Genomic DNA, 14,481 nt, shown 5'->3' on the forward strand with positions numbered 1-14,481 from the left:
GTGAATGTTTCCTCCCCTGCTAGGGAAATACTGCAGATAAGGCAGATCCAGTCATCATGTCCTGAAGTGGTTTAACTTAGTTCCTGATTACCCAGCTGGCCCTGGGAAGGAGTAATTTTTCACAAACCAGGGAACCTCAACCCAGCCCCTTGTTTCAAGCAGTGGACCTGGTTCTTCCACTTGCCTATCTCATTTCTGTAAATAGCTTCGCTGAGGCTACCCAATCGCTGAGGCTAAAACCTAGAAATCATTCTTGATTTCTATATTTCCCATATCCATCCATGAATCAGGATAGTTGGATTAGCCTCCAAAATATAACGTGAAGCCAGCCATTACCCAGCACTCCCTCTGCTACAATCCTTGTCTAATCCATGTCTCATCTAGACCACAGCAATAGCCTTCTAATTGGTCTCTCCATTGCTGCTAGCGCCCTCCACATTCCTCCATACCTCCACAGACTGTCCATCTCAGAGCAGTTAGAGTGATGTTCCTAAAGCATAAATCAAACTTCTTTCTTATTCTGCTTAAAACCCTCTAAATGATCTCTGTTATAACCAGAATAATGTCTTAAGTTTTCTGTATGTCCTATGTGCCTCTATATGATATGGCCCCTGCTACCTGTCTCTCCCAGCTTTCTCCACTCTCCCCTTCATTCACTACACTCCAGCAATATTGGCCTTTCAGTTCCTTCACCATTCCCCCCTGATTTCACAGTGAGAACTTAACACTTGCTATTTCCTTTGCCTAGTAGTCTGTTTGCCCAAAGCTTCACCTGGTTGCCTTTCTTTCTCAGACTTCAATTCAAATATCCCCTCCTGAGAGAAGCCTCTATAGCCACCATAGGTGAGGTGCCATGTTTATTTGTTTTCATAATACTTACAAGTGGTTGAAATTATTTTGTGTATTTATTAGTCGGTTTATTTACTTGTTTATTGACTGTTTCCTTTTGCTGGAATAGAGCTTTTGTGGTAAACTGTTATGCTGAAATATTGATCCTTCAGCCTTCAAGACTGCTGGGTTGGCCTTATGTCAGTCTGGCTACAAAGTGTACTTAAGTGTTTATCCCAGTGTACTGTAAAAGAAATATTAAAATGTTTGCCATTGGGGCATCTGGGTGGCTCAGTCGGTTAAGCATCTGCCTTCAGCTCAGGTCATGATCTCAAGGTCCTGGGATTGAGCCTGGAGTCAAGTCAGGCTCCCTGCTCAGTGGGGAGTCTGCTTCTCCCTCTTTATCCCTCTCCCTCTGCCCCCCACCTCTGTACACACTCTATCAAATAAATAAAATCTTTAAGTAAAAATAAAAAATAAAATGTTCACCATGATGTGGAAAATGTTGGGAAGCACTGCACTAGAATACAAACTACTTCAGGACAAAAGAAAAGTTGAATTTACTGCTAATAGCATATGTGTCTGGGAACACTTCTAAGAAAGTAGGGAAATGCTGGAGTGTCCGCTAAGCATATTTGGAAGAGTTCAACCCTGGACACCTCCTTCATGCCAGATGGCAAGATCTGTTTGACCTCTGCTAACTAACCTCCCTCTTTACCAACAGTGTTTAACCATCTGAAGCTTCCTGCTGGCTAATAATGACTACATGTTGGAAAGATTTGAAAATTTGGGAATGTCTTTCTTCCACAAAAATGTCCAAGACCAGTTCTATGTTTGATTTGTCTTAGCCAAACATTAGATCCTTGACCTCAATCTTTTCCAGTTCTGTCTTGTTCACTTAAGTTCTTACTTTTAAAAAAATAAAAATTCTAACTGAGTAGTTACTACAGATCAAGCACTATACCAGGTGCTTTTCATTGTTATTTTACATTGTAAAATATTTTATACAAGGTATTTTCTAAATGCCATTATATATGTGTCACTTTTATGAAAATTGTTTATAATTTCAGCTCAAACTGTAAAAAACCCTGAGGAATCATTACATTTGTCTGGTCACTTAGAAGACTGTATCAATGAAAGGTAATTTATTTTAATGTTTTCATATTTTATTGTGTTCAATGATGTTTCTAATAGGAAGAGTTCTGCCTTTTATTTTTTAGTAGACCAGAATGGATTTATTCGGGCACATTATTACCATTTAGGACTGTACTACAATCCAACGACTGGTCTAAGAGTGCTCTACTCGTCAGCAGCACCTTCATACCTTGAACTCATGTTCTATCTGCTTCAAGTTCATAGGCAAATGGAAAGAAGGACATGGAAAAATGAATAGAGAGAATACAATTGTGTTTTTCTAGTAGAGACAAGTTTAAATACACTACAATATGGATGTAAGAAAAGTAGCTTTGTGGTTTTGTATAAAGCTCTGATCTTTCCCATTAGATACTCAGATTGAGTAAAATCGTGTTAACCCAGCGTGTTTTACACTTTGGAGCAATAATGTACAGCCTCTCTAAATTTATCTCAGTCCTGTTTCTAAGACGGTATCTGAGTATGTGATGAGATGCTCACTGGACTTTTTGACATTGAGGAAAAGGTACTTGAGTAAGTATCTTGGTCAATGCCCTTTTACTGCTGGTTTCATTTCTAGGTGTTCTGTGGCTGCTGACATCTGTGGTTCATGAATATAAGATCTATTCTCTCTGACCTTGGATTGGGTCCACTCTCAGCTCTCATTAGTGTGGTAGAACCCTCTGAGCCTCCGTCATGACCTTCATCTGTCCTTAGACTACCCATACCTCACTCATGCCAGGCCTTTGATATGGGCTACCTCACCCCTGAAATGGCAACCACCTTGGTAAGCCTAGACTCAGTGTCCATGTCCTATGTGAACCAAAGGAAATCTGGAATGAAAACTATATCCTCTTTCGGCCTTTAACTATACCATACCATTGTTAACAAAGCTGGGGCCACCCTATGTTGTCAGGAAGCTGCCTTACAAAGCACTTTTTCCCCCAGAATCTCAACAAAAGATATGGCGAATACCTCTCTACCTTTGGTGGTTGTCCTTACGCTACATAATATATCTCGTCCACACTCAAAAGTCAAAGAGGCATACATATTATTGTATTGCTTCCACCCCTGCTTTTGCCATTTCCCCCACACACAAGGCAGGAAGGAATGGTCTTGTCGTGTGGAAAGTGTATGGCTGAGGATTTGGGGGAAAAGCTGGCAGTGACTTTGAGGGATCGGGGAGACAGACCAGAACTGACAAACTGAAATCAACCCTATCATTATTTATGCTGAACTTGTGCTCATTTTCAGAAGAAAATCTCCCCCACAGATGGATGAATTTAGCACGGAAGAAAACAAAACCATAAAAAATGATCAATTAAGTGAATATTGCTCCGTAAGAAAGAAAAGCTTGCTTCCCTTGTGCTTTGAGGATGAATTGAAAAAGCCAAATGCCAAGATAATCAACATTAGTCCACCAAAGGCAATAACGTCTCACGTGGTAATAATATCTACTATTGTTCAGTAAATATGTGTATAATTGCTACTTGTGGGAATCTTATATTCTAGTGACTGGAATCTTTGATAAATCCTTTTTACTTTTCAGTTTCGCATTACAAAGTGACAACACTTAGATTCTTAATGCTCTTTTTAGAACTGCCACCCCAAAAGTGGGGATTCCTTTGCATCAACTGAAAGTTTTGTGTTTTTCTTTATGAAGAAGGCTTTATCAAATTTTCTTGATTATAAAAGAAATATAAAGCAAAAATGGTATTTTCAAAAGGGGACTGCATGATGTTTCACTTTTCTGTCTATTTTAGCTATTTGAAGCAGAAAATACATGCATTAAAGGCTATTCGGTAGCTCACAGAGTCTCTCGGAAGGCTGGAGAGACAATCTGGCTTGAAAGCTATACAGTCAAGAAAAAAACAAAAAGAAAGCTATACAGTCGGGAGTCACCCAGTTACAACCCCAGACTGCTCCACCGGGACCCATGCTTTTGTTATGGAGTTAATGACTTTGATTCTGGGCAGGAGATACTCTTTTTAAGATCTTTGACACTGCTGCCCTTCAAAGCAGATGTATCTGCTGCCATTCTCACTAGAGTGGTTTTCACAATGCCCAACTTCTGCCAGTGCTTGCCTTCTCTGAACTGAAAACTATCTCAGGTGTATCTGATTGGCAGAGCTTAGGTCACATGCCCTAACCTCAAGGGAGGCTAATAAAGCTAGTTTCTGTCTCTGTTTAAGAGTACGTAGATTTGTAAGGTGGAAAATTCCCAGAGGTGTTGGACAGACCAAAAATATGACAAATCTCCACTACTGTGGCTAAATAGGTAGCATTGACATCCCAGTGGATTGCAAAACTAGATTTGTCATCATCTTTTAGTAATTATAGGCAATAATATACCTTTGTCACTAAGTATGCTGATGTACAATTAGATGATCCTTGGTTTCTTACTTCATTAATTATATTTCTAAAGGAAAGGTAGCAATCATTGACTTAAAGTTTGCAAAGTAAATACTGGTAATATGCATAGTTGACCAGTTTCTTTAAAGTTAATCTTTTTGCCCTATAATGGAAATATGGAAAAGAGTTTAGTGAGTAGCTCCTACATACAAATTTTGCTAGTACTGTGACAAAAATAGTCTATTTTTAAAGTCAATCTATTACTTTGGTTATTTTATTCTGCAAATACATATTGAGTGCTTTTTATGTGCTAAGTAAGGGTTGGAGTACAAGAATAAATATAATATTGTAAAGATACTTTTATATTCTTGGAATTATTTATTGGGATATCCAGACTTTGTAATTTTGGCTTATAATTAGTTATGTCTCTTAAGATCTTTGGCTCAATTCATTTTTTTGGTATGCTTCTTATTTCTGAACGTGGGAACCTAAGAAATGCCACCAACTATCCTATTTTCCAGTGACAACATCGCACACATCTAAGAAATATATTTATTTTGTCATATCTCACTTTATTCAAAAAGGATTCTAGTAGGCCAAAAGTTCAGATTTTACCCCTAATATCTCAGCAGAATATTAAGAGAAGGAAGTGTGTCACATACAAGTACATTTTTTGTGTGTTTGAATACCATTATTGTTCATATTAAAACCGTCTCTGTAGTCATTTTTAGAATATTTTGCCATTTTATTTTCATGTTGAAAAATATATATAGCCTTCTTTTCTCACTAGACTGATGACTAAGTACTCTTTTCTTTAATCCACAGGAACAAAATGACACAAATCCCATAATTTTCCATGAGACTGGATATGTACAAATGTTACTTTTGACAAAAAATAAGCTTCCTTTCCATCCTATAGAAAAGGAAAACATTTACCCATATAAAAGAGCAGATTTTGTTTTAGAAAGAAATTGTGAAATCTTCAAATCTTTAATTAGTGATCAATTTATTATCCCTTCCAAACCTAAAAGAATTATGCCTACAACATGGAAAAGAGATATACAAGCAATATCTTTTGAAGTGGGCCATAGAGTTGTAGAGGGTAAACTAAGAAAGAAAGCTAATAAGCAGACACTTGAAAACTTATCCTGGAGTAAACTGTACAATTTCTCACAGACTTTTTCCAGCCTAACAAAAAAATTTGTTGGCTCCTTTGATAAAAGTGTTATTCAAGAAATGAGTGCTAGACATGGCAACTTTGAAAGAATGTTTTCTACAGTAAAACCAAGGAGCAAATTCAGTGCCTTACCAGTCAAACATTGCTCAAAGCCTTTAAAAAATATACTCAAAGTCCATAAATTAAATAATGTAACACCAATGGATGATTTGTTAAACTAGTCAAATGAAATTTAGACACCTCAAAAAATATTATTTATACAGCAATATTTAAGTAACAAAAAACAAATAATGAAGTTCCAAGATCATAGAAGAAATTCTTACCAAAATAATGTTCAAATGGATGGTATAAGAAAGCAAAGCATTGACATTGGAATTACAAGTCAACAGTCATCTGTTCAAGAAAAGCCAACACTTTTAGTAAATAAAAGGACAAAATTAGGAAATAATTATCAACAAGAGGAACTAGTTCATGAATTTTTATGATCTCAATTAGATTCCTCAATCATCAGCATTTCCACAGTTAAGTCTGATTGGGGACCAAGAATGACACAGACTGTTTCTGGTAATTTGCTGTTGGAAGCCAAATAACATCAATAACCTTGCTTAGTAATTGAGTATCAAATAAGACAAATGTACCATTAACTTGATGCATGTGGAATTAATCGTATATCAGCATTTTGGATAATCATTGGAAAATAGTATTACATTAGCAATTCATGCAATTAAAAAGACTGTAAAATTTAAAATAGCTTTTTGTTAGTAGACACTGGAACTTCATTGCTATAGAATGCCTTTTCCAAGTATAACTTTGACTTTTTTCAGAACTGTTAAGTAATTTAAAAGAATAACTTATCCTTAATAAGCTAAAAAAATTTGATAGCAAGTCCTATAGATTACTGAACATTACATATATTATTATATTGCTATTTTACTGTTTATCATTAACCCAAGCAGTATAAAGGCAGAACTCAAATTAGAAACAAGTTGGATTTCAGAAGTTCATTTTTAATCCATTTGTTTATTTATTTTTTAAAAAGATTTTATTTATTTATTTGACAGAGAGAGACACAGCAAAAGAGAGAACACAAGCAGGGGGAGTGGAAGAGGGAGAAGCAGGCTTCCCACTGAGCAGGGAGCCCGATGACAGGGCTCAATCCCAGGACCCTGGGACCATGACCTGAGCCTTAAGGCAGACACTTGACGACTGAGCCACCCAGGTGCCCCTAATCCATTTGTTTAAAGATTTTTTAAAAATCTGAACTGTTAGTATGTGAGGAGAAGTAGGTTTAGTTAGAAGCATTTCCGTTAGGGGAAGGCTTTGGGGGCCTTTGGCAACTTTCAAAGGTGAGGACATAAATTTGTTCAGGTTCCTGTTTCCACTTCAGACTAGAGGTTTTCTTTCCCATGTGCCAAGGCTCCTCTTGGGCACCTCATCCCAAGGAGAGTCAGGTTTTGGCTCTAAAACAGAATGAAAAGGGGAGAACATGGGGGTGGGGGGAGAGTTAGGGATGAGGGGTGCAACTGGAAACTCTAAATGAGGGAAGAGCAAGAGTAAAAGGCTTTAAGATAAGATGATGGGCTCAGGTATGGAGGAGGTGGAGGAGGACCATACAACATTTCCTGGCTCTGTACCTTTCTTCTGGTTACTGAAGGAGATGCAGCAGCAGCTCAAAGTTATGAAGTCATCTTTCTCTTTTCTAGCAAATAGGAATGGATCCTCTCCTTCTCTTGACTTGCTGTGATCCAGTCTCTTCACCCCCACTCCCACCCCATCCCCCTTTTCCCTCTTCCCTGGCTCACTGCAAAGCAAAACAGTTTCCCTAACTACCCTGCTGGCTCAGAAGATTAAACGCAAACTCTTTTTAATCACCAACAATAAAAATAACAAGAAATAGAAAACGTACCTAATAATATCATAAACAATGACGGTAATTTTTCCCTGATACTCAGTGTAAGATAATGACATGTGGACCTTGGATATGGACATACATGAATAAATATGGGGAAAGAATGTAAACTGTCTGAGCCTCAACCCCAACAATACCTTATTACAGTATTATTATTTTCAGTGTTAAAAAAATAATGTGGAGTCCTGAATACTTAAGTGTAGTAAACATTCATTAAAAATTCCCTTCCTATTTCCACCCTTTCCCCTGCTCTTAACATAACATCTTAAAAGATGCCCTCCCAAAGTCTCTTACTCCAATCTTTTCTAAATTAAATGCTGGACCTAACTACAGTATTTGAACTTTAGCCCAAACTAGATGCAAATTAGAACTAAGGATTTTTGTATTCGTTGTTTTTGGAAGTTTCTGCTGGAACTTGTGAGCTTTATCTTTTAGGAAGGCACTAAGTCAACTTAAAAATTCCATTTGGCTGAGAATTCTCCTTTAAAACAGCTGGACAGCTGGGAGCAGTGGGTTCTGGGAAGGTAGTGACCTACGCTCAGCACCTTTCTCCTCTACTCTCAGCTTCCATCTGTCATCTTCTAAGCCAAACAGCTGCTGAGATCGTCAGGCAGTGGGGTGCAAACATAGACATGGTTTCTCTTCTGGTGCTGAGATCTGAGTATGGCCCTGGAGACCGGACTCCGAGTCACAAGGCAGTGATGGAGGTTGTGCTGTGTCCCAAGACCAGCTGGCTGTTGGGAGCTGTGGATTACCTGAGGGGAAGATTATCTTTGGTCTATGTGTTTCTGGTTTCATTGGCCCCAAGAGGCCAGGAAGGAACCACTAAGCCTGTGAGAAAACTGGGAAGTCAGAGACCCGTGAATTTTCCCCCGGAAGCCTCACCAGCGACTGTGGTCTGCTTGCTTCTATAGCACCACTCCATCATAGTGGGCAAGATTTTACCTTCATGGTACTGTAGTCACTAAATACTGCAAACACCTGCGCTTCCCTGAGCCAACTAAGAAAATAGCAACCCATCTAAAGGGGTCCTGCAGCAGCCAGTGGCCAGCCAGGCAGGACTGTAAGAGAGAAAAGGACAAAATTATGAAAATTGCCCCAGAGATCTCCTTCAGGGGTGGGGAGGAAGAAGTAAACACAGTAATTCTATAGGATTAGCAGTGAGAAAAATAATTAGAAAAAATAAAGTTGTTTCCTGTTTGCTAAAACCCTGCCAAATCCAACTCTTTCAGTAACCAGCTATAAAATAAACACACAGAGCTGCTAGAGGAGACAAGGAGTGATTTGATAAAAAAAACAATAAGACACTTAAGGAGATTCAAGCACAGCACACTATACACACACACTTGCACACTCACTATATTATTTTCTTTAAGATACTGGTGGGATTTGTTATTACCTTCGAGCATAATCTTGATAGAAGAGTTAATGATTAATTGAATAGAATATATCATAAGACCCCCAAATAAAAGGGGAAATGGGATTAATATGAAAAACGAGGAAAATGAAAAAACAAATATAAAATAAATCATAAAAATATTGAAATCAAGTATCATTATGTTTATATAGGTTGAATTTTCCCATTAAAAAACAAGACTTTCAGACTGAGTTTAAAAAATAACACTTAACTATATACTGTTTATAAGAAATATAGTTAAAGCAATAAAGAAATCTTGAAAATAAAGGAGTGGGGAAAGAGATATCAGACCAATGAAATAAAAAGCAGTGGGAGTGGCATTATTAATATCAGATAAACTAAAATTTAGGGTTAAAAACAATAAATAAGACCTTATACCTTATGTAATAATAAAAGCACAATATATGAAAACAGCATCTTTGGTGCTCTATGTACATGCCAAAGAAGAAAGTGGCTTATATTATATAAAGTAAACATTACTGGAAATCCCAGGAGAATGTAATAAAAATAAAACTATAGTGGAAGGCCTCAGTTCATCTCTTTCAGAATTAAACAGATAAAACAAAACAAAAAAGTATGGATGCAGAGTAATTATATAATGCAATTAATAAAGTTGATGTAATGGATATAGACCTCTGTTTCTTTGAAACAGAGGAAAATAGATTTGGGGGTTTGTTCATAGAAAATTGATTTATTGTGGGCTACGCAGAAACACCCAATATTCTTTTTTTAAAATAAATGTAGAGACTTGTAAAAAATAATCCAATAAAGTTAAGAATAAACATAAAGCAAAATCCAAATTTATTTACTATTTGAAAATAAAGAAGGGATGAAGAAGAAATCAAAACTCAAATTGAAAGGTAGAAAATGAAAAGGAAACCATTTCATTCCAAAACATTTTGCACAACAGCAAAAGCTAGTTCAAAAGAAAATGTCAAGTTTTCATTTTTCTCCCCTCCTTTTCCTCCTCCTCCTCCTTCTCCTTCTCTTTTTTCCTGAAAAAGATTTAGTGAAAAGGATCCCAAGGTTCTCATCTCAGGAAAATAGAAAAAGCATAAAATAAACCACAAGAAATTATGAATAGGAAATTAATACAGAGAAACACTAAAAATACTTAAGTAGAAATAAAAATTGTATAAAAGGATAAATAAAAGCAATAGTTATTTTGTGTGTTTGTTTTTAAAATACACTAAAATGCATAAGCCCTTCTCAAGCCTGATTTAAGGGAAAGGAGCAAAAAAGGAATATAAGATTATGAATGAGAAAAGAAACAACCATAGATATAGAAGAAAGGAAAAGAATCAGAAGAAACATTACATGCAAACTTATTCCAACAAATTTGAAAAATCTATAAAAAATGGGTGATCTCCTATCAAAAAGGACATAATCAGAATTGACCCCTAGGAATGGATATTTGGAATAGACCAATTTCCTACATGACAGGAACTAAGACTAGATGAATTCACAAGTCATTTTTCTTACTTTATTATTGAAGCCAGTGTGGCAGGCAGAATTCCAAAATGTCTCCCCAAGCTTCACGCCCCTTGTTATTCAGTCAAACACTAATTTAGATACTGCTGTGAAAGGACTTTATAGAAGGATTTAAGGTTACTAACCATCTGACCTTAAAATATGGAGAATATTCTGAATTACTGGTGGACCCAATGTAATCATATGACCCCTTAAAGCAGAAGAATGCAGAAGTCAGAGAGACATGGCAGAAGAGAAGATAAGAAAGATGGGTTAGAAGTGGAAGTTGGAGAGGTAGTTGGGTGGCTCAGTCAGTTGAGCATCTGACTCTTGGTTTCTGCTCAGGTCATGATCTCATGGGTTGTGAAATCAAACCCTGCCTAAGGGCTCCACACTCAGCCGGGAGTCTGCTTGAAGATTCTCTCCCTCTGTCTGCCCCTGCTCTCTCTCTTTCTCTCAAATAAATATTAAAAAAAAAAAAGTGGAGGTTGGAGACTTCACATCATAAGGGCAAAAATTTCAACTACTACTGTTTACAGTATTTCAAATTTGTTCACAATTACTTCCTCCCTGCCTTTGACATTCTTCTGCATAGCTGGAGTGTATTTCTCTGCTTCACTGACTTGGGCTCGGTCATGATACTTACTTTAACCAATAAAATATGAGCACACATGACTCAAGTGATTTAGCTTTGCTCCCATCTTCCACCATCAGAAGAGCGTGTCTCGGGTAGTAGTCACGCTTTGAGCCTGGGTGCTAGTACGAGAAGACATTTGGAGCCCTGGTCAGCTAAGCAAAGCCCGGAAGAGCCTCAGCCAACCCATGACCTTCAGGTAACATGATCAAGAAATAATATTTTGATGTTGTAAATCACTAAAATAATGGGGTTATTTCCACAATTAGAACAGACTAACACAATGTAGGAATGCTGACTCCATCTTTGGCCCTCCATCTTGTTCTCCCCTCTGGCGCACAGAGGGCACCAGTTTATTTTATTTTTTTAAAGATTTTTTTTTTCATTTATTCATTTGAGAGAGAAAGCGTGAGCATGGGTGGGGGGAGGGGTAGAGGGAGAGGGAGAAGCAGACTCCCTGCAGAACCGTGAGATCATGACCTGAGCTGAAGACAGACCCTTAACCGACTGAGGCACCAGGTGCCCCCAGATGGCACCACTTTAGATAACTACCCTGTGTCCTCACCACCATGTCCTTCACTCCATAAAAGCTGGGGATGAAGGTGCAGAGAATGAGCAGAGACTATGGAGCAGATTATAGCTGTATAGTAACACCTGGATCGTCTGTCCACCAGCCTGATTGTCCCTGTCAGTAAATTACCCTGAATAAAACTCTGTATAAATAATATGGAGTGGCTTGCTTTGTTTTTTGGTATTAAAGTGACTTCTTAGTCTGGAGGGTTCAGTACTGACCCTCTTCCACCTTCTAACACACTGTCATTTTGACCTTAATTTTTGAATTTTCATGAGGAATTTTATAGTAGGAGGGGGTTTATATTTAAAATCGGGTATTTCTATGTTGTTAGCATTTTATTATTGGAGTATTAATCTCATAACAGAACCTCTGATGAATCATACTGGGCAACGGCCTGGCCATAGTGTGAGAATGGAAATAAAATAGTAAATGAAATTTTTATCTTGACACATCATGGTCCTGGAGCTAATTTAGTTAATATAAGGATTAATGTATAGTTTAGAGTCTTCTGGATGCAAAATTCACATTATTGACCAACATTCCTGGGAGAATTCAAAAAGGTGCAATCTCACAAAAGGTAAGGAATAGAGCTTCCCTGATAGCTACAAATCTCCTCTCCACATCCCTGATCGACCCTAACCTTAATGACTAAGTTCAATAGGTCAAGTTAGGGAAGAATACTTATTTCCCTTCTCCTCATGTTTCCCTGTGGAGAGTGGGACTTCCTCATGGCAATATCCATGGTCTTCTGCCCCATTCATTACTCACTTTTCCCCATTGAGGAGGAGTGAGATGCCTCATTAAGGGTGGTAGTGATTAGCCCAAGTTTCTTGACTGGTAGGACTAATCTATTAAAAGACTCTAAGCACTAAGGAATTGATTATTTTCTTCCCTTCTTGCCCCAATTCAGAGGAAGCAGCAATAAATGCAGTGCGCCTGCTGTGCAGACTCAAATGTTCCACTGGGTGGGCAATCTCACAGTTGAAGACAGGGAAGCAGAAAATAGTCCTAAACCAGTCCACTTAGCACTCAAACCCAAGCCATGTTCTCCAAACAGCTCAAACTAGGTTATGACTATGTTATCACTGTCATCAACCTACCTGCTGCATTTATCTCTCTGTTGCTTTCAAACTCCAGTGAGGAAGATGGACATTATTTGTTAGCCCCCCTCAAATTCCCACATACATTTTCCAATGTACTTTCCCAAAAGATCTGTTGTCAAAGACATTGATTCCATCACATAACTTTGAGTGTGGATGTAGATGGGGTGGAAAGGAGAGAACTGCCAGGGGAATTTAAACTGTTTGCAAGTCTTCAATCTTCCCTTGCTCCCTGAGCCACGCTTTCCTGGAACTCAGAGTCTAATACCCTGGTCCTCATCTATTTCCATGCCGACCCTAGCTCCTAAGACACCAGTGTGGGCTGAACCCAGGCTCCTACTTGTTCCAGCATGGTGACTAGAAATTTAACATGGGTTAGCTGCCCACAAGGAATGCCTTTTTGGAGAACATGCATTGTGCTTTAAATCTGAGATGACATTTCACCATCTTGGCCATACTGTAAGCTGCACATCTGGAAACTTTTCTTCCTGCTACATGGAGTAAGAGACTTAGTATACCCAATTTAAATCTATACCTGTAAAAAAAAAAAAAATCTATACCTGAGTACTATAGGATGTGCATACTCTTAGAAGGAGTCCACAGCCAGGTACTCACATTTCAAAAGAAGAGACCTAAAATTCTGCTAATTTTGACACAGATGATCCAGTAAAATCTCTCTTTTAACTCCACTACTCTCTGTTACTAACCAAGATGTTCCTTCCTAGTACCACCAACAAATCTCCCTTGACTACATATTTGTTAGCAAGGCAATAAAGTCCCCTGTTTTACTTCTTTTCTTTCCCTATTCCCATCACTCCTACAAACACCACACACACACACACACACACACACACACACTACAGTTTTTTTGTGTGTGTGAGACTGTGCAGTCTCCATATTTAGAAAATCATAGTCCCATAATCATGCCTTCCTCCAGAGCAGAGAACTCCTTCATGGCTTTGGTGTCCACTGACCCTCCAGCTTTGGCTTGAACACCTCTAGCAGGCAGAGAAGCCATTCTTCTCAAAACAGCCCATGCCATTTTCAGGACTTGCTAATTGTGTATCACCCAGGGACCTGACAGGACTCAGATGGTCAAAATTATCCACAGCCAAAGTGGATAATTTGAGAACTTAATAAGGGCCTACTTACTAAGGCTTCAGCTCTGTAAGGAAACTACAAGGGATAACATAGGGCCTCAGAGCTAGTAACCACCCTAGGTCTACAGGCTGAAGGGAAGGAGGGATTAGAGGAATGCAGACAAGGAGAGGAACATGTGATGCAAGCCTATGGTAACATCCCAGGGAGGAAGCCAGGGTAAAAATGAGTACCCTGGGACCTCACTTTCCTTTTGCCCTCTGGTGCCTTTAGCACCTCCCATTGTCTAAAATCAATCAAAAGTCTGGCGTTAAGGCTGGGACCAGAGTGAGGCAAGCGGGGTGTCTAGTGCACAACATACAAGGAGACACTTCCTGTCAGAGCCATGCAACTGCAGCATCAGCCCATCAAAATATGGGCTCTCTGTTCCATATATGAATTGTACATGTTTAGTGGCAATAAGTGGTAATTGATGCCTCTAAAGACAGTTCCATTCATTCTTTTGCCTTTTTTAATTTTTTTCCTCCAGGCATTCTTACTGTCTTGCTCTTTTCCTCTTTTCTTTCACTGATTTGCTTAGGACCTCAGAGGTGGAAAAGACCTTGAAAAGCTTCTGGACCAGAGCTGTCCAGTACAATGATGGAGACCAGTGATGGACCAGAGTGAGGCAAGTGGGGTGTCTAGTGCACAACATACAAGGAGACACTTCCTGTCAGAGCCATGGAACTGCAGCATCAGCCCTGGGGGGGAGTGCCTCCTTAAATGCCCTGCCTTAGGTGCCTCTCTTGCTT

The 14,481-nt window shown here is 38.6% G+C and overlaps 1 protein-coding gene across 1 annotated transcript in view; it reads left to right on the forward strand.

Moving 5' to 3' along the window:
- Positions 1-5,709, forward strand: part of CUNH1orf141 (chromosome unknown C1orf141 homolog) — a 37,821-nt gene extending 32,112 nt beyond the window's left edge. The window contains exons 6-8 of the mRNA XM_045899076.2: positions 1,899-1,968; positions 3,214-3,403; positions 5,137-5,709. Coding sequence (XP_045755032.1) covers positions 1,899-1,968; positions 3,214-3,403; positions 5,137-5,709 — 833 coding nt within the window. The remainder of the gene's footprint in view (positions 1-1,898; positions 1,969-3,213; positions 3,404-5,136) is intronic.
- Positions 5,710-14,481: the final 8,772 nt, after the last annotated feature.

Source organism: Mirounga angustirostris, unplaced genomic scaffold (genome assembly GCF_029215605.1).
Source record: "Mirounga angustirostris isolate CCGP_5_RB_7025 unplaced genomic scaffold, mMirAng1.0.hap1 SCAF_4, whole genome shotgun sequence".
Lineage (NCBI taxonomy): Eukaryota > Metazoa > Chordata > Mammalia > Carnivora > Phocidae > Mirounga > Mirounga angustirostris.